This window comes from Ctenocephalides felis, unplaced genomic scaffold, assembly GCF_003426905.1.
Source record: "Ctenocephalides felis isolate EL2017-DRISC unplaced genomic scaffold, ASM342690v1 CF-g0.4_SCAFFOLD_00845, whole genome shotgun sequence".
In the NCBI taxonomy this organism is placed as follows: Eukaryota; Metazoa; Arthropoda; class Insecta; order Siphonaptera; family Pulicidae; genus Ctenocephalides; species Ctenocephalides felis.
Genome location: NW_020536999.1, coordinates 83,454,581 through 83,475,595, shown reverse-complemented (window position 1 = coordinate 83,475,595; position 21,015 = coordinate 83,454,581). Strand labels below are relative to the sequence as shown.

The 21,015-nt window shown below is 30.5% G+C and overlaps 1 protein-coding gene across 1 annotated transcript in view; it reads right to left on the bottom strand.

Annotated features, from left to right (window-relative positions):
• LOC113391103 (tudor domain-containing protein 5-like) overlaps positions 1 to 16,709 on the bottom strand; it is a gene marked incomplete at its 5' end in the record, with an annotated part of 34,331 nt that extends 17,622 nt beyond the window's left edge. Inside the window, 2 exon segments of the mRNA XM_026627070.1 lie at positions 4,568 to 4,700; positions 16,507 to 16,709. Of these exon segments, the coding sequence (XP_026482855.1) occupies positions 4,568 to 4,700; positions 16,507 to 16,709 (336 nt within the window).
• Between the last annotated feature and the right edge of the window lie 4,306 nt (positions 16,710 to 21,015).

Below are 21,015 nucleotides of genomic sequence, written 5' to 3'. Positions count from 1 at the left end.
AATTTGCTTGAACCGTATAAGTAAACATTAAATTAAAAATCTTAATGCGTAAACCAACAATATTATAACAAAAAAATTAGTACCCATTTTTAAAAACTTCAAATATCAATGTTCATTTTTGACCACCAAATATTTTTTTACTTGTTTCCCTATATCTCCGAAACCGCTACACCAATTCAACAATTATTAATTTCGTCATTACAAGTAAAATGTTTTTTGAATCATTCAAATCGAGTACTCCGTTCACTCAAAAACTGAAATACCGTTTTTGGCACTTTTTGCCCCATATCTCCGGTTAAACCGTCTCTAAATGTTTTTTGAACCATTCAAATCGATTGATTTGTGCGCCCGAAATCGTGGACGAAAAATTGTATCCAAACATACATACACACACACATCCATTTTTCTAAGATATGCGAAAATGTTCAGAAATCTTTCAAACGTAAAGATATGCAAAATTTTTAATAAACTTTCCGTAGGGTAGTTATAGTAATGGGCCAAAAATCGAAAATGAACATTTTTGCATTTCTCCACGTTTTGAATGGTTCAAAAAACATTCGATTCCTATAGAAGGGAGATTAGTTTCTGGCAAAGGCAGGTCCAGTCGTTACAGAGATACGAAGTAAAGAGTGCAGAAAATACAAATCGAGTTTTTGAGAGAACGAAGTATCCGATTTGAATGATCTAAAAAACATTCAATTTGTAATGATTGGGAGAAGAGTTTTTTTTTTAGCAAAGACAAGTCCAGCCATTTTGAAGATACAGAGCTAAATGTGCAAAAAATAGCAGTTTTTGGGAGAACTAAGCGTCCGATTTAAATTATTCAAAGAACTTGATACAAACAGAATAATTGCTTTTGAAAACAAATGTTTTTAATTTTTTTTTTTCAAAAAAAAATTTTTGAGTATCGAAAATAATTCAGATTTCAATTTTAATTCTGTTCTAATATACTTTAAACAAATAATTTCAACTTTGCAATTCAGTTTATATAATTCTTATAAATATTAAACAATGTTACAATATTCATAAAAATCTATTTGAAAACATTTAATATTCCTCGATCATTTCGTTACCGTACGGAAAGTTCCAGTAATTTGCCTTAAAGCACGATGCCATACACCACTAGTTACGATTTTTTTGCAATTACTATAACTTACACTACGAGAAGTTAAAAAAATTCAAATATTTTCAAAAAGAATTAAAAAATTATACTATTTTTTCTCGTAACTAAAAATACGAGTGATGTTTGTGGGAGAAGAGGGGGGGGGGATTTTGAATATCACCATGTATCACCAAGGTGGAGGGGGTGTCAAAAAATCCTTAAAAAAGTCGATCACGTGATTAATGGACGCCACCTTAGTACAAATTTATTGGTTTACTATAATTTAGGAGTTATTTCAGACACTCGATAACACCCATAGACACTTGCCAACACCCATAGACATTTGCTAACATACTCAGACACTCGACAACATCAACAGACACTTGATAGCATTCTCAAATACATTGCAATCATTGAGCTTATACTGCATAGACTGCTAGTCGAGCGGAAAATAAGTGCTCAAATATAGAAGGAACAGTGATGTCACTTGCTGAGCGAACGTTGCCGACAATCGCGAAACTCTCCCCATTGATTAAATGTCATATGTCATATGTTTTATTTCAATAACTAGATGACCCGACAGACGTTGTCCTGTACACACATCTACATTTTTAATACCCAATACTAATATTTACCGTTCAGTTAAAAATAATAATTATTGTTTTTCAAATTACTGTTTACGCCAATATATGAGATGTTAAATGTAGAACTGCTTCAAATAAAATGAAGATTCTCAATTCCCACTTAACACTTTAATTATCCCATTAACAAATATTAGAATATGTTCAATGAGCATTGTATATTAAAAATTATACACTGCAAATTATAATTTTATATGGGGCTATACAATATTATTAGTCATACCTGATGTAGATGTGGATGTATAAATGAATGATTTTTTGTTTATTGACGACTAAAACATTAATTTTGCACATTTTCGCACAAAAAATCATCGTCTGCCTTTGTAATGTATTTATGGTAATAGCATAAAAACTTTTTAAAAGTATAACAAATTCAGAAAGTATTAATATATAGCATTCGTGGTAAACGTATAATATCACCTGGGATTTTTCTACCCAAAATAATTGCTTCAATAATGTTGCCTATAATTTTTATAATTTCGTACCATATTTTAAGTGGCTTTTAGCAATTTTAAAATCTAAATTACATTTTTCTCACTGATAATTCAATATACATTATTACTTAAGTTCATATTTGAAGTGAATTAATTGGTCAAATCATGTTCTCATGTGCTCTATTCAACCTACGATCAACAAAATTATTGCAGTAAATGGAGAGGAAAAAGCGTGTGCCCTGTGTATTTTTTTTACTGCGCTCTAATTTGCATGATATTTTGGAAATAGAACTTGAGTTCAGAAGTGAAAAAATTTATGTAAATATGCAATATATTATATAGACATATCTATGAAATGCAAAGCGATGTTTGCCGATATTTTACATTTTGTTTATGTGAGATGAATTTGCAAAAAAGGCGTTTGTAGATAGAAGTGGGCCACTATTTGTGGACATACATATGTCACTTGAGTAATGCCGTTCTTTGCACAGTAAAAGTTTCTATTAATTATTCAAACATCTTATTGCTTATATTTATCACTAAAGCCATCATGACTCCAGGAGAAGCAGCACAGCGACAAAAAAGCAGGTGCCAGCAAAAGTTTCCAAGAAGGTTAATACTTATAATCAGCTATGAAAAAGGAGAAAACGAAAGTTTTCGTTTTTTTTTTTAAATAAGACATCGGCAAAGCTGATAAGAAAAAACTCCATCCATAGAGTGCGAAAACTGCGACATTTCATTTGAAGTGCGTCGATATGACCAACTCCACCGACTTGACGGGCACCAATTGTACCGAAAATCTTTACTTGAATGTTGCAATATTTTTAACTTCTCGTAGGGTAAGTTATAGTAATCGCAAAAAATCGAAAATGAAAATTTTTATATATCTTTACGTTTCAAAGGTTTCTGAATATTTTGGCATACCTTAAAAACAATGGATGTATGTGTGTTTGTGTATGTGTGTGTGTGCGGATACAAATTTTCGTCGACGATTTCGGGAATACCGATCAACCGATATAAATAATTTAAAAAACATTCGATTCGTATTGATAAGGAGACGTGCTGATTAGTTTTTGGCGAAGGCAGGTCTAGCCGTTCCAAAGATACGGGGCAAAAAGTGCCAAAAATGTATCTCATTTTTAAGAGAACTGAGCGTCCGATTTTAATAATTCAAAAAATATCTTACTGATCAAATGAAGATGAAGAACTGATCAAATTTTCATGCAGGCAGGTCTAGCGGTTTCAAAGATCCAATGAAAAAAGTAAAAAAAAAATGCCATTTGGCGGTCAAAAATGATCAATAGACCTATGCACATCAAATTACCAGATATTTTATAGAGATTTTAACAATAAGTATAATTTTTGTTTATATTCCTATGGATTCCGTACCAATGCTTATCCGTTAGACGGAGACGCGGCGCTTACTCGCTTTGGCATTTCGTCTCTATGTAGTCAAAGCAGTACGATTGCTTTGAAAAAAAAAAGGTTCAGAATTTCCAAAATATGTCAAAATAAAGAAAAAAAAAGAAATTTTTTCGAAGTAAAATTTTTTCAAAAATGTTAATCTTTTTAAAAAAATAATTTTTGGTACAGGAAGTTCTAGCAATTTGCCTTAAGGCTCGATGCCATGCGCCCCACTAGTTTTTCAACAATTTAATCATACCACCTTTATTACTCCTCTTCAAACATTAAAATAACATTATTACTGAAGTCACTTTACAATTTATACCCTTTATTTCGTGTCAATGATTATGAATTTTGCAAATTTGACAACGGTTTTGTAACCAGCGCATTTAAAAACCCTCAGGGTAAGAAGCATATGGCACCATTTTTTCAGATAAAAATTTGGGTAGCCCACTTCTGCCTAAATTTTTGGAAAACACGGTGAATACACTTTTTTGCTATTTAAAAAGAGAAATATTTCCAAACATAATTGCTAGCATCTGCTATGATAAAAAGTTGCATTTTGAAATGCCCTTGCAATTAAAAAAAAAATAAGAAAATATTTCCATTCTTAGCCATTTTACAACCAAAAATAAAAACGTGAGCCACTTCTGTCCATCGCACTATACATAAAATCGAATCCACCTGTTAAAATCGGTTTATATATTATAAGGCCTATGTTAGGCACGTAACATATGACATTTGACATTTGCTCAATCGAGATAGTCCGCGATTGTCGTCGGCAATGATCGCTCAAACATGTGACGTCACATACCCTTCTAAGTTTGAGCACTATATACAACAAAAAACATATGAGGAAAACATACGATTCTTAGACACTTTTAGTGCTGTTGAAAAAGCTTAATGCAAGAATATTCACTTCAAAAATTAAATGAATTCAGAAAAATATCTATAGGAGAATTAAAGGTAAAATTTGTTTACCTTACCTTAACTTTAGTAGTTTCTTCCACATCCACGATATAGGCTCTCTGCCAACTATTTGCATAACTAGCGGCACAGTACATATTCTTTTGCAAATTATTAATTTTTAATGACTCTTGGTTGTTTTCGTAATATTCCCTGAAAAATAATCGTTTGGAGTTAATAAAAATACTAACATGAACAAAAATAAAATGTTTAAAAAAATCTTTGCAAAAGCTCTTACAAGAAAAACCTCTGGTCTGAAATTTTGAAATAACTTTGTCATGGTGATAGACCTGATAGTCAAAACGAACTTGTTAACTTCCCGTAGGGTAAGTTATAGTAATTGCAAAAAAAAAATCGAAAATAAAAATTTGTATATATCTTTACGTTTCAAAGGTTTCTGAACATTTTGGCATACCTTAGAAAAAATGGATGTATATGTATATGTGTGTGTGTGTGTGTGCGGATACAAATTTTGTCGACGATTTGGGAGCACCGATCAACCGATTTGAATAATTCAAAAAACATTCGATTCGTATTGATAGAAAAATTGAAAATCTTGGTACGAAAGCCAAAAATTGACACAAAATGTGTCCACATTATTCAAATCTTTATAAAATATCTTATAATTTGATGTGCATATGTCTAAAGATCATTTTTGACCGCCAAACTGCATTTCTTTATTGAAACTCCATAACCGCTGCACCTGTCTTTCCAAGAATTTAATCAGTTCTTCATCTTGTCCATACATGTAAAATGTAAATTTTGAATCATCAAAATCGGACGCTTTTTTCTCTAAAACTTAATTACGATTTTTAGCTGTTTTTCCCCGTAACTTCGAAACGGCTAGACCTGCCCATACCTAAAAACTAATCAGCACGTCTCCGGTTGATCAATGAATTATTAAAATCGGTTGATCGGTGCTTCCGAAATCGTCGACAAAATTTGTATCCGCACGCATACATACATACATTTTTTCTAAGGTATACCAAAATGTTCAAAAATCTCTGAAACGTAAAGACATAAAAATTTTCATTTTCGATTTTTTTGCAATTACTATAACTTGCACTACGGGAAGTTAAAAATGTAAATGTTATTTTAAATAATAATATAAATGTTTGTTAAAGGTTGCTAATGTCCTACTTTTTGTAAAAATGAGGAAAGTTTTTGCACACACAACAAATACTCAAATATGTTTGAAAACATTATGACAATATTTCAAATTTATTTTGTACACTATGTGATCAACCGATTTGAATGGTTCAAAAAACATTCGATAGCTATTGATAGGAGATGTGCTGATTAGTTTTTGGCCAGTCGTTTTGGAGATACGGAGCAAATTGTGCAGAAAATAGAAATCGATTTTTTGAGAGATCGGAGCATCCGATTTGAATGATATAAAAATCATTCAATTTGTAATGAAAGGGAGAAGTGGTGATTCGTTTTTGGCAAAGGCGGGTACAGCGGTTTTGGAGATACAGAGCGTCCGATTTGAATGATTCAAAGAACTTTCTGCCCGTTTTAGCAAAATAATTGCTCTTGGAAAAAAAAAATTTGTTTCGATTTTTTTCCAATTTTTTTTTTTTGTGTATCGAAAATAATTCAGAATTTAATTGTAATTCTGACTTAAGTTCTAATATACTTTAAACAAATATTTTCAACTTTGCAATTCAGTTTATATATTTCTAATAAATATTAGACAATTTACAGTATTTATAATAATCTTGAAAACATTTAATATTTCTTGAACATATTTCGTTACGGTACGGGAAGTTTCAGCAATTTGCCTTAAGGCACGATGCCATACACACACTAGTTATGATTATATTTACAATTCTATTTACATTTCATCAATATCTCAAATCTATTACAGTTAAAGTTTTGTTTTTGTAACAAAAGTTTAAATTGTGTAGCTTGTTATATTATGCATGCTGAAAATATCCATTTTAAAGAAAAGCAAAATTCTTTTTTTGAGATAACGGAGTATCTGTTATGAATGATCCAAAAAAAAAACATTCAATTTGTAATGATTGAGAGAGAGTGGTAATTTTTTTTTGGCAAAGACAGGTCCGGCCATTTTGGAGATGGTCCAAAAAACTGCAGTTTTTGAGAGAACTAAGCATCCGATTTGAATGACTCAAAAAACTTTTTGCTTGTCATAACAAAATAATTGCTTTAGGCAAAATTGTGTTTCCACTTTTTTTTCAGATTTTTTTTCTGTACATCGAAAATAATTCAGATTTTAATTTTAATTCTGGCTAAAGCTCTAATGCTCACTTATATACTCTAAATAAATAATTATAACTTTGAAATTCAGTTTATATAATTTTTATAAATATTAGACAATGTTATAGTATTTATAATAATCTATTTGATAACTTTTAATATACCTCGAACATTTCGTTACGGTACGGGAAGTTCCAGCAATATGCTTTAAGGCACGATGCCATACAACACTAGTTGTTCTTTGTTTGGCATTTAAACTTTGATTTCTGTATTTTATATTGATAATTTTGTATTAAATAATTGTAAAATTCTTTTAGCTAAATGATGAGGCAAATGTAGTAGTGAAACGTATGAACTAAAATAAAATTTTATATTATTCCGGCGCATTGGCTGTTTATGTACTACTCCACTGTCATAAATTTCAGGAGCTACATTTACTATAATATTATACTATTTATTAGTAACCTAATAATATTTATCAACTTGAATATTCTCTTGATGACAATATTTGTAATATAAGTCGCATTGAAATTATTAACTTTTCGCATAAGAAGTTGGTTTTCGCAAAAAAATGCATGTATTCTCGTCGTTTCAAGTCATGAGACCAAATTTGGAAAAAGTATGCGTTCTTGTATGTAAGCCGATTTTTGACCTTTTGTTGACGTTTGCTCAAAAACGTCTGAACCGATTTCAAAAATTTAAAAGCTGTTCGATGGAACCAGAGTCAGTCAGTTTTGTGCTATGATCGGCCAAGTCGTTTCTTTGTAATTACTAGAAGAGTATAAAAAAAATTGTCCACGTTTTAGCCCAATACGTTGAACCGAAGAAGATATTGATCGGAAATCGCGTTGATAAGTTTTTGGTGAAAATCGGCCGGGCCGTTTCTTTGTGATTAATATGAAAGTTAAAAACGAGTTTTTGGTTTTAAAATTTTCACAATTTCATTCATATACATCCATTTATTTTAAGGTATGCTAAGATGTTAAGAAACCTTTGAAACGTAAAGATATAATATAAATCAAAATTTTAATTTTTTTTTTTGGACGATTACTATAACCTATTCTATGAGAAGTTAATAAGTAACCAATAATAACAAATATTAGATCAAGCCCTTTTTTAAAACAAGTTTTAATTTTTATGTTATTCATATACATATATACATAAACATAATACATATAAATATAAATATAAACAACTTAATTTAAATAATGACACTATATATTCTTGTAATAACTTCTGGCAGTAAACAATATTTGGTGAGCAATAAATCATTAAATATTATATTTTATCAGCCACCACAAATATTTTCAAAGATATTTTATAAGCAATATTCACCAAACTGTTCTACACTGATGAGAACGTCTGCTAATTATGATTATAATGTCGTTAAAATTATGAAAATTTAATCCTCTATCATAAATTTATCTGCAAACTATTTTATCAGTTCTCATGATTGTTTTGTTTTGAATGACATTTTAATTCATGTTTAGATTTTAACGTTTTATTACATACTTCACATTTTTAAAGATGTTCTACATCTACAGTATCAACAGTTTTATATTTGTTTAATGATTATGTAGCTGCGAATGTTTTATTCATTAATGATTGCTTTCTGGTGTGGACAAATTCATATCGTTTTGAATTGCATTGCATATTCTGCATTTATGTGGTCATTCTCCAGTATGAATCATTACATGCTGGTTTAATATTTCTTTTCTCGTGACTGATTTATTGCATAATGGACCAAGAATGTTAACTAGTATGGATCAATTCATGCCGACTTAAATATAGTTTTGATGCAAATATTTTTTTACATACTGCACATTTATGATTCTTTTCTTTAGTATGGATATATTCATGTCGTTTTAAATGGCTTTGTGTTGTAAATGCTTTATTGCACATTTTGCATTTATGTGGTCGTTCTCCAGTATGAATCATTAAATGTTGGTTTAATCTGGCTTTTCTTAAAAATGTTTTATTGCATAATGCACACTTATTAGGACGTTCACTAGTGTGGATCATTTCATGCCGACTTAAATATTTTTTTGTTGCAAATGTTTTTTTACATACTGCACATTTATGATTCCTTTCTTTAGTATGGATAAATTCATGTTGTTTTAAATAGCTTTTTGTTGCAAATGCTTTATTGCACATTTTGCATTTATGTCGTTCTCCACTATGAATCATTACATGTTTGTTTAATATATCTTTTTTTAAGAATGTTTTATTGCATAATGCACACTTATGAGGACGTTCACCAGTGTGGATCATTTCATGCCGACTTAAATATAGTTTTGATGCAAATGTTTTTTTACATACTGCACATTTATGATTCTTTTTTTTAGTATGGATAAATCCATGTTGTTTTAAATTGCTTTGTGTTGTAAATGCTTTATTGCACATTTTGCATTTATGTGGTCGTTCTCCAGTATGAATCATTACATGTCTGTTTAATTTGTCTTTTATTGAGAATGTTTTATTGCATAATGCACACTTATGAGGACGTTCTCCAGTGTGGATCATTTCATGCCGCCTTAAATTTTGTTTTGTTGCAAATGTTTTTTTACATACACCACATTTATAATTGCTTTCTTTAGTATGAACAAATTGATGTTTTTTTAATAAGCCTTGTGTTGCAAATGCTTTACTGCATATTAAGCATTTATGTGGTCGTTCTCCCATATGAAACATTTTATGTCGTATTAGATTACCATTGGTTAAAAATTCTTTATTACATGTTTCACATTTGTAAGGACGTTGTCCTGTATGAACGCTTTCATGTTGTTTTAATGAAAGTTTTGTTGTGTATCTTTTATTGCATTTTGCACATTCATGAAGGTGTCTTCCTAAAACTTTTTTAAATGATTTATTGCATTCACTTGTATTATCGACTAAATCACTTGACTTACTGACGTCGTCATTACATATGTAAAGTTTGTTATATGAATTTATTTTGTCCTTACTAGTATCTGCAATGTGCTCATCGATTGGTTCATGTTTAATTTCTTCGTCAATTGTAACTTCAGATTTTAAAAATTGCTGTAGACATATTTCTTCGTTTTCCATATAAGAATACTCATCAAAACGGGCTTCATCTTGATCATCAATTGTTTCTTTCTTTATTTCTTTATCTATAGTGACTTCAGAATTTATAAATCGCTGTTGATAAATTTCTTCGTTTTCCATATAAGACCCCTCGTCGAAACTTGTTTCATCTTGATCGTTAATTGTTTCTTGTTCTATTTTTTCGTTTAATTCTAAAAATTGCTGTAAATATATTACCTCGTTTTCTAAATATGTTTCTGGAATAGTGTCGTAATCATCAAGTTCTTGTTTAACTGGAGGATAATCTATTGGTTCAATTTTAATTGTTGGGTTTGAAATTGTTTCTTCGGTCATTTTCGGCGCTTGTCGTGTTTTATAAACAAACAAACAGTAATTTATAAAAAGTTAAAGCTTTCAATTTATATGCTTTGCATCAATGATAAATATGTTTTAATATACATATATCTATTAATTCGTTTTGACTTTGACATTTGATTTGAGTCTCACTTCGCATAAGATTGAGATCAGGTGTGACAACACTCAAACGTTTCATTTATCATGGCATAGATGTCATGGTATCATGGATGGTCGCAAAGCGCTTTCATTCACATAAATGAAATAGGAGTGTCTTCAAAAATAAAACTAGCAGTGTGACTAGACATTCCTAGAACTCCTATTGATCCTAGACAATATTAGAATACCCCGTGTTTCTCTCGCCCGATTATTACGTTCAGAAAGAATACTTAAAGGGTCCTCCGCTCGACGTGATGGCGCTGCTTTTGGCACTCAAATTAATGGCGCAAAATTTGAAATAAAAATTAATGAATTTTAGTACACGGGTATTTGAAACTAAATTTGGTATTACAATCGTATTATGTTTAGTAATAATACAATAATAACAAAAATATACTAGATAATATAATATTATAATAAATATACAATCAAATCTTATTAATATAAATTTAGTGAATAATGCATTATAGTGTTAGTTCATTTACATCGTCTGTCATTCTTAATTCTCATTAACTAATAATCATCCCGTGCAAAATTTGACATTCTTAAGCAATTCATTTTTTCCCAAGTATATTCAGATCCGTGTGAAGTGGTAATCCAATTTAAACAGCTTGAAGATTTCTATTTGTGTAATATGTCTTTCTTGTAGAAGCTTATACTTGATTTCTTACATAATTTCCTAGAACTGGCCTCTTTCCTTAAAGTGTATTATGATTAGACTAATGTGTCAATGCACTATGTAGTAATTATGTCCTCCATATGAGTTTGAAGCTGTTCTATTCATATTGTCAAAGGGCTATGCATTTGAGAGCAATTCCTAATGAAATCTTTATTAACAAATATACAAACACTGACCCAAAAATAACACTGACGCCACTGACGTTTCTTAGTATCCAACATAAAACATTTGAAAATACTTTTTCATCGGCTTACTAGCACTAAATTTGCGACTACAAATGGACCCCTAAGTAGCCCTTCTGAACGAGGAATTTGTTGTGAGAGAATAGGCCCTGGCAGTATGTATGGCATCGTGCCTTAAGGCAAATTGCTGGAACTTCCCGTACCGTAACGAAATGTGCGAGCAACATTAAATGTTTTCAAATAGATTATTATAAATAAATAATGTAACATTGTCTAATATTTGTTTAAAATATATTAGAACTCAAAGTATATTAGAATTTAAATCAGAATTACAATCAAAATCTGAATTATTTTCGATATACAAAAAAAAATTGAATTTTTTTTTCTCCAAAAGCAATTATTTTGTTAAAACAAGCAGAAAGTTCTTTGCATCATTCAAATCGGACCTTAGTTCCCTCGAAAACTACCATTTTTTGCACATTTAGCTCTGTATCTCCGAAACCGCTGGACCTGCCTTTGCCAAAAACTAACCACCGCTTCTCCCCGTCATTACGAATCGAATTTTTTTGTATCATTGGATCGATTCACTAATTGTATGTTTTCTCGACGTTTCAAGCCATTCTGAATCGAATGAGACCAAATTTGAAAAAGTATTTGTGCGCGTGTGCGTGAACAGATTTTTTGCCGTAAATCGACGTTTGCTCAAAAATTTAAAAGCCATTCGATGTCTCGATGAGGACTAGCGTTCATCAATTTTGTGCGACGATCGGTCTAACCGATCATCACCGATTTTCATGATTTTTTTTTGGTGATAGATATCATGGTCATCTAGATCATACTAAAATATTAAGGCCCTACGACAAGCCGTTTAATTTTGAAAATTCGTCAAAGTTTGGAAAGATTAGTATTGTTACTTTGGCGTTTGATAAAATTAGAACTTTCATCGACGCTTGCTCAAAAACGCCTGAACCGATTTCAGAAGTTTAAAAGCCATTTGATGTATCTCGATGAGAATCATTTGTTGTCAATTTCTTTGTAATTTGAAAAAAAGTGTTAAACTTTTCGTCCACATTTAAGCTCATACTTCCGAATCGATATTAAAAAATCAAAAAAAGATATTAGTTGGGAATGATACTAATTAGTTTTAAGTGAAAATCTACCGAGCTTGTTTTCTTGTAATTAACTGTTGAAAAAAAAATTTAAGCCGATTTTTATGGAACTTTTTTGGCGATATTTATCATGGTCTTATAGAACTTACTGAAATATTAATGCCTTAGGGGGCATGCCTTAATCACGCGAGCGAGTTTTTAAGGATTTTTGGACCCCCTAACCCTTGGTGATACATGGTGATATTCAAAATTACCCCCCCTCCCCCACCAAACATCACGTGTATTTTTAGTTATGTGAAAAAACTGTAAAATTTGTGAATGGAGCTTTTTTTTGAAAATGTTTGATTTTTAAAAAAAGAAACAGTTAAAAAATAAATACACGTGATATCTTACTATACCCCTCCCTCCCCCACGTGATATTTCGTGATTTTTTGTCAAATCCCCCTCGCCCTAAAAACCTCACGTGGTTAATGGACGCTGCTCCCTACGACAAGTAGTTTAATTAACTTTCCGTAGGGTAAGTTATTGTAATCGCCCAAAAATCGAAATTGAAAATTTTTACATTTCTTCACGTTTTGAAGATTTCTGAACATTTTGGCATACCTCAGAAAAAATGGGTGTGTGTGTGTATGTATGTATGGATACAATTTTTCGTCCACGTTTTCGGGCGCACGGATCAACCTATTTGAATGGTTCAAAAAACATTCAATTTTTATTGATAGGAAGATGTGCTCATTAGTTTTTGGCAAAGGCAGGTCCAGCCGTTTCGGCGATACGGAGCAGAGAATGCAGAAAATAGAAATCGAGTTTTTGAGAAATCGTAGCAGCGGATTTGAATGATCCGAAAAACATTCAATTCGTAATGACGGGGAGAAGTGGTGATCAGTTTTTGGCAAAGGCAGGTTCAGCGGTTTTGGATATACAGAACTAAATGAGCAAAAAATGGCAGTTTTTGAGAGAACTAAGCGTCCGATTTGAGTGATTCAAAGACCTTTCTGCTTGTTTTAACAAAATACACCTAAGTCTGTTTTTACACGGTCTTTTTGTACACGGTTTTGATATAACACAGTTTGAAAATTGAATATTCTTAATTTTTTTACACGAATTTATTCCATTAGCACGATTTGAAATTTTATGTACCTAAATTTTTTTTGTCAAATTAAATTTTTGCGAAGTATGTTCATATCACAAAAAGTATTTATGAAAGAAAAAAGTCTGAATCCATCGATAGTATCGATAGTTTGCGAACACTAGCTTAAAGATTTAGGTGAATTCCCCTTTAGCGCGTACAAACAATTTTTACTGGTCAAAGCAAATGTGAATAGCACTAATTTAATTCTTGTTCTTAAAAATTCTTGTTTTTCACCAATTTTAATAAGTTTTAGAGTTTAGGAACAAATCACCCATTTTTGTATAAGATCAATGTCTTTTTTTAGACGTTTTTTTTTACACGGATTCTTCTGGAACCAATCTCCGTGTAAAAACAGACTTAGGTGTAATTGCTTTTGGAAAAAAAGATTTTTCAAAAAAAAAAAAATTATTTGTATATTGAAAATAATTAAGATTTAAACTGTAATTCTGACTTAAATTCTAATATACTTTAAACAAATATTTTCAACTTTGCAATTCAGTTTATATAATTCTTATAACTATAGACAATGATACAATGTCTATTTTAGTGCAGTAAACGGAGCGTTTTAGGTCTGAATTTTTTTACTGTGCTTCGAATTGAATGAAATTTTGGAATTAGGTTCATCTTACCCCCAAGTTCAAAAGTGAAAACAATTCGGGTTGCGCCATCACCCCCCGGGGGGATGACACCCCTTCTCAATTGTGTAATCACATTTTTTCAAAATAACGTCGGCAATCGATAGAATAATTAATTATAAGAAAAAAATATCTTTTATAGTTTTTCAAAAAAACTAATACTTTTCAAGTTACTGGCCACTAAAAATTCATATAATTTTGGCGTTTTTCTTCGTTTTTTGCACCGAATTTCATAAGATGTAAAACCTCGACACTAGATGGCTTTAAATACAACAATTAAATCTTGAACGAAATAAAAAACGACTTTGCTCTTTCAAATCTTGCTTAATATTTTTCCTAGAACACTTTATGTAATACCGATTTATCAAGATTTATTTATTGACATTATTTTGTTCATTACATAATTTTCGTTAAAATGTATATTTTAGGAGATATTTGCAAAAACGAAGAAAAACGCCAAAATATATGAATTTTTAGTGGCCAGTAACTTGAAAAGTATTAGTTTTTTGAAAAACTATAAAAGACATTTTTTTCTTATAATTATTCTATCGATTGCCGACGTTATTTTGAAAAAATGTGATTACACAATTGAGAAGGGGTGTCATCCCCCCGGGGGTGATGACGCAACCCGCATTGTTTTCACTTTTGAACTTGGGGGTAAGATGAACCTAATTCCAAAATTTCATTCAATTCGGAGCACAGTAAAAAAATTCAGAGGTTACACCCTTTTTTCCTCTCCGTTTACTGCACTATTTATAACTAGCTGAACCAACAGATTAACCGTACTTTGCATTTGAACAATTGAATATTCACACAAATTCCAAACTACAGGCTAAAACGTAAAAGAAACGAAAACATTTTATTTGGATAAAAGATGCAGAACAAAATTACGAATAAAATGATATATAAATCGTTAAGTGTGTTCATATAATTTTTTCGAGATTTTTCAGTTTTTATTAATTTAATTTTACTGCAACTCGCCTTTAGGCCACACCGTTAGGAATTCGAAGTTGCAAGATAAGGAAAAAGATCTAAGAATTTTGGGACCTTTCTAATGATGTATAATACTTTATGTTTTCTTTAGAGAAATATCGAATAGTGTGAACTGTAAACTAATGAATATTTACACTATTCGATATTTCCCTAACTGTAAACTAATGAATATTTATATGGTTCCAAATAGATAAAAAACATTCTTTGAAAGTTTTAGCGTTTAATATTAAAGTTTAGATAGAGCGCAATTCAATCAAAGTTTTGTATGGAAATAGCATGGGAAAATTTTCAAAAATTTTAAAAATGTTTTTTAAATGTAATTTAGCGAACAAATGAATGAATAAAACTTATTCATTTGTCGCTAAGTTATACCTAAAACATTTTTTTTAAATTTTCAAAATTTTTTCATGCTCTTTCCATACGAAATTTGATTGAATTGCCCTCTATCTGAACTTAGCGATATTAAGAGCTAAAACTTTCAGAGAATTGTTTATCTATTTGGAACCATTTGAGCCCCTGGGAGCATGAAAATTCGAAAATGACCATTTTAAGCAGGGGTGGGCAAATACTTTAAAGCGCGGGCCAAAATGAAATTTTCAAAATGTGTCCCGGGCCGAAGGTTTTGGATGGAAATAATATATCGTGTTCTGGTTGTAACTCTTTTTCTTTGTCACGAATTCATTTGTAAGCCTACATTTTTCCCTATTAAACTATGACATCCATCCGTAATGACGCTTACTATTTTATTCCAAGTTAAACTTACTTTAACTAAACTCTCTTCAACAGCGAGAAAGAAGTCTTCACCAGTAGTTGTATACCTTTCATTGGATGCACACTAAGAAGTTTCTCGCAATTTCGTTCCTCCGAATTTCACATTTCTTGTTAATGCCATGAATAAATATTAATAATTGGATTGTATCAGTATTATCGCAAGACTCATCTAAAGCCAGAGAACAATAGGCAAAATTAGCAATTTTTGTAGTTAGCTGGTCAAGTAAGTTTCCTGAACTATTTTCAATCCGTCGTACTATTGTTCTTCTCGAAAGGCTTACATTTTCAAAAATATGTTTCTCTTCAGAACAACAGATCTCCGGCGCTTGTCCCATACATTGTTTAACAAATTCTGTTTCAGAAAACGGTTTACAGAACCATTGAACCACAGAAGCCTACCGCCCATTTTATTACGACTATTATAAATACAGTACGCACACTAATAATGTTGATGTCAACAAAATTTCATAAAAGCGTTTAAAAAACTTGCGGAATTTTTCAACGGGCCGGATAAAATAATCAAAAGGGCCGGATCCGGCCCGCGGGCCGGCTTTTGCCCACCCCTGATTTTAAGGATCACCCCAATATATATATATATATATATATATATATATATATAAATATACATAATTGTATATACATACAAATGTACAAATATGAAAAATATATAAACTTACTGCATTTCATCCATCATCTTATTCATCAACTGAAAATGATCTTCATCGTCAAGGACAAACCAAAACTTTGTCGGATCATAAATTTCAGTAATAATAATTCTCATTAGACAACCACATGAGAATTTGCATTTATTCCATATACTTTCAATTACATCGCCAGGACCCATCATTCCTGATAATGTCTCTTCGGAGTTACAGATTTCCTGAAATGAATGAAAGATAATAAATAATAAGCAGTTAAGAAAATTATTAGCATTAAACTACAATATATTAATAAATTATGTTATTTACAGAGGTTGTAACAAAGTAATAACTCCAGAGTGAGTGACCCATCCCTATTACGAAGTAAACAGTTATAAAACAAAATTAATACAAATTTTCATAGTTTTTAAAATTTTACATGTGTAAAATGAATCTAACTAGTTGTAAGTGGCATTTTGCCTTAAAAATGTTACATAACCTCCTGATATGTGTAAATCAACTGAATCAATAATAAATAAATGAAATTATGAGTATTCCGAGTGGATTTATTACACATTATTAGTGTGTAACCCTGAATATTTCAGAAAGCAAATTTTCAAAATTCGATCAATTATTATAATTGAACCAGTATCCGTAGGACTATAATGTTTTAGTATGTTCAATAAGCCCAGGTACTCTAACATCATAACAATGCTGCAGTAAATGGAAAGGAAAAAAGAGTGTAACCCAGCGGTTTCCAACCTTTTTTGCATCGCGCCCCCCTGCGAATATAAAAAAAATTGCTGCGCCCCCCCCTTATTTTTTTAACTGTTTAATTTAATAAATACTCAACTGATATTATCAGACTACAAATTAATATGCAATATTATGTAAAAATATTCATAAAAACTAAATATTTTTTGTTTATTTTTTAATAACGTTCCATAAATGTTGGGTTATTTTCGATAATAGTATTCTGGAAACAGTTGTACGCGCCCCCCTTAGGGCAGCCTGGCGCCCCACTGAGGGGGCGCGCCCCCAGGTTGGAAACCGCTGGTGTAACCTTTGAATTTTTGTACCGTACTTAGCGTTAGAACAAATATCGAGTACTGAGTAAATATCGATACTTTGCGGTCGATAGTAAGTACTTTTGCTATCGATTTTTTAGCTCGATCTATTTTCCAATATCGATTCTTTTCGTCGATAGTACTCAAAAAGAATCGACAGCGTAATCTATGAACACCACTCACCGACCAACTATGAACACCACGCATTGCAAATGCAATACAATAGTCTCTCTAGGTCTAGGTGGTCGTAACTGTTCAAAGAATTGTCCAAAAACCATCCCTCAGGGTCATCAGTCTCAAAAACCCAAAATGAATATGACCACACTAATAAATAAAAATGTTTATTTATTATTCTTAGGTAAAATGAAACGGATTTTAAAATACCTTAAATGTTTTATAAAAACATATTCAACAAATAAAGTATGATTATTTTGCGTTTACTATATTTTGATTCTTTTTTACGCAAAATACTAATACAGTAGAATCCGCTTAGTATGACATTCAAGGGACGGCGAAAAATCGTCATACTAAGCGGTCGTCATACTAAGCGTACTGAAAAAAAAAAAAAAACGATTTTTGGGGAATATGTTATTAATTTCAGTAATTTAATACAAAAATTACGGTAAAAAATGACACATACTAACAAATTGACAAATTTAATTAAAAATATGACATAACAATGCATTTTTTAATGTAAGAAATCTGTAATTTTCGTTTGAATTTTTAATTACTGGGTAAAAATAGTAAAAAATATAGAACTTTACTAATTCAGTAAATTATAGAAGATGTTATCGCTTCCAAATTTCGAACACCAAGAATGAGTCTACTTATTTTTTGCACGAGGCACGATGCCGGAAGTTGCCAAAGTTTTCATAGCGCGAATCTCGTGCAACATAGAGACCTGAAGGTATGTAGCGACCTGACACACAAGGGTTTGCAATGAAAAACATGAACTCTATGTTATCGGAGGTGTAAAATCATGTCGGTCATTATACCTGGACCAATTTTTTTTTCAAAAATGGGTCATTATAAGCGAAATGTCAATGTAAGCGAGGTCAACATATCCGACTAGACAGCTGTTTTTTTAAGAAATTTTATATGGAAACCAAACTGCCTTTAAAATTACGTCATTATAAGCGGTTGTCAATATATCCGGCGTCATACTAATCGGATTCTACTGTACATAGAAATTGATGAATATTATTATGTGAAATAATTATATTTCGATTCTTTTTTATGCAAAATACTAATATATAGAAATTGATGAATATTATTATTTGATATAATTATATTTCGATTCTTTTTTACGCAAAATACTAATACATAGAAATTGATGAATATTATTATTTGAAATAATTATATTTCGATTCTTTTTTACGCAAAATACTAATATATAGAAATTGATGAATATTATTATTTGAAATAATTATATTTCGATTCTTTTTTACGCAAAATACTAATACATAGAAATTGATGAATATTATTATTTGAAATAATTATATTTCGATTCTTTTTTACGCAAAATACTAATACGATATATATATATAGAAATTGATGAATATTATTATTGATGTATATAGAAATTGATGAATATTATTATTTGAAATAATTATATTTCGATTCTTTTTTACGCAAAATACTAATACGATATATATATATATATATATAGACATTGATGAATATTATTATTGATGTATATAGAAATTGATGAATATTATTATTTGAAATAATTATATTTCGATTCTTTTTTACGCAAAATACTAATATATAGAAATTGATAAATATTATTATTTGAAATAATTATATTTCGATTCTTTTTTAACGCAAAATATTCATGTTTTGAAATTTTTGAATTTCAATATGCAAACACATGGGTTTGAGTTTCTCGGAACCATTTAAACTTTTAATCCCATCGCTCCGAAGGATGTTTCTCTACAAGTGTCGAAGATAATATATCTTGACCGTCATTAAACTGAATGTTTATTGCTTTCCAAAGAGGTTTTTTAAAGTTGCTAAAATTAACATACACACACACGCATCCATTTTTTCTGAGGTATGCCAAAATGTTCAGAAACCTTCAAAACGTCGAGAAATGTAAAAATTTTCAATTCACATTTTTGGGCTATTACAATAACATACCCTACGGGAAGTTAACAATAAAATTACACTACTGAGAACGGGTGTCATCCCCCCCGGGGGTGGTCGCGAAATCAGAGCATAGTAAAAAAAATCAGACTCAAAATGCTCTATTGACTGGAGTACAAGTAAAACGTCCAATTTTAACAAACGTCAAAAAAGCGCTAATCATTTTTTAGAACTTTGAAATACTTGTCCTAGGGCCGTAATATTTTAGTATGTTCTATAAGATAATTATATATATATTCAAAAAAAGTTTCATAAAAATTAACGATTTTTTTCTCCAATAGTTAAATACAAGAAAAACGACCCTGTCGATCTTCACTAAAAACTAACCCTTTCAAACGGTTTTTGAATTTTTTAAATCGGTTCATAATTGTGGACGAAAATGTTTAAATTTTTTGCTGATTACAAAGAAATGGCTAGACCGATCGCGGCGCAAACCTGATAAACGCTAGCCTGATCGGGATACATCGAATTGCTTTTGAATTTTTGAAATCGGTTCTGCTGTTTCTAAGAAAAAGTCGAGGAAAAATCAAAAATCGGCTTACATACACGTGCGCACTAGGGTTGGTCGATTTTCAAAAACCGTTTTTTTTGCGAAAATTATGGAATTCGAAAACCGGTTTTTTAGTTAAATAAGTCGGTTTTCACTGTATAAATGGAAAATGACAAATATAGCCAAATATAAAAGATAGATGACGGCGTCTTGATTCTTGAAACCATATTGGTTCAATAGCATTTCATATCTTATCACTCTGCAATGGTTCCCAGAAAGGTTTTGTATATATTAATTTAGATTTTTATACCAGTGTATATATTAATTTAAATCAGTGTAACTTCTTCTTGAAGAAGTAACTTTCTCTACTCAATCTTAAAGAAAAAGAGTTTTAAACCCTAGAAGTCACAAATTAAAAAAACAAAAAACTTAGAATTATTATCAGGCTTTAAAAACAATTAATCATAATTTGGTTGCAAGTATGAGCGTATTTTCTATTTCAGAAAATTTTGTGAGTAATCAAAGGACATGTCTAAGTAGCAATTTGATAGACGTTCTCAGTTTTTTGAAATCATATTTTATTAAACAAAAAAACAATTAGAATGTTTAAAATTAATTAATTACAATTGTTCGGAACAGACAATACCCGAGGTTAGCTTAATTGTTTTTAAAAACTAATTGATATTAACAAGTATGTATTAAAAATGTATTATTTTTATTTATTCGAATACTTCTCTTCCACTATCATCATAAAATATTTTCATTCTTATATGTGGAACTGATGCATCAATAACGATAATTATTTTAAAAATTATTTAATTAAGATAAACTATTATTTTTTAGTTT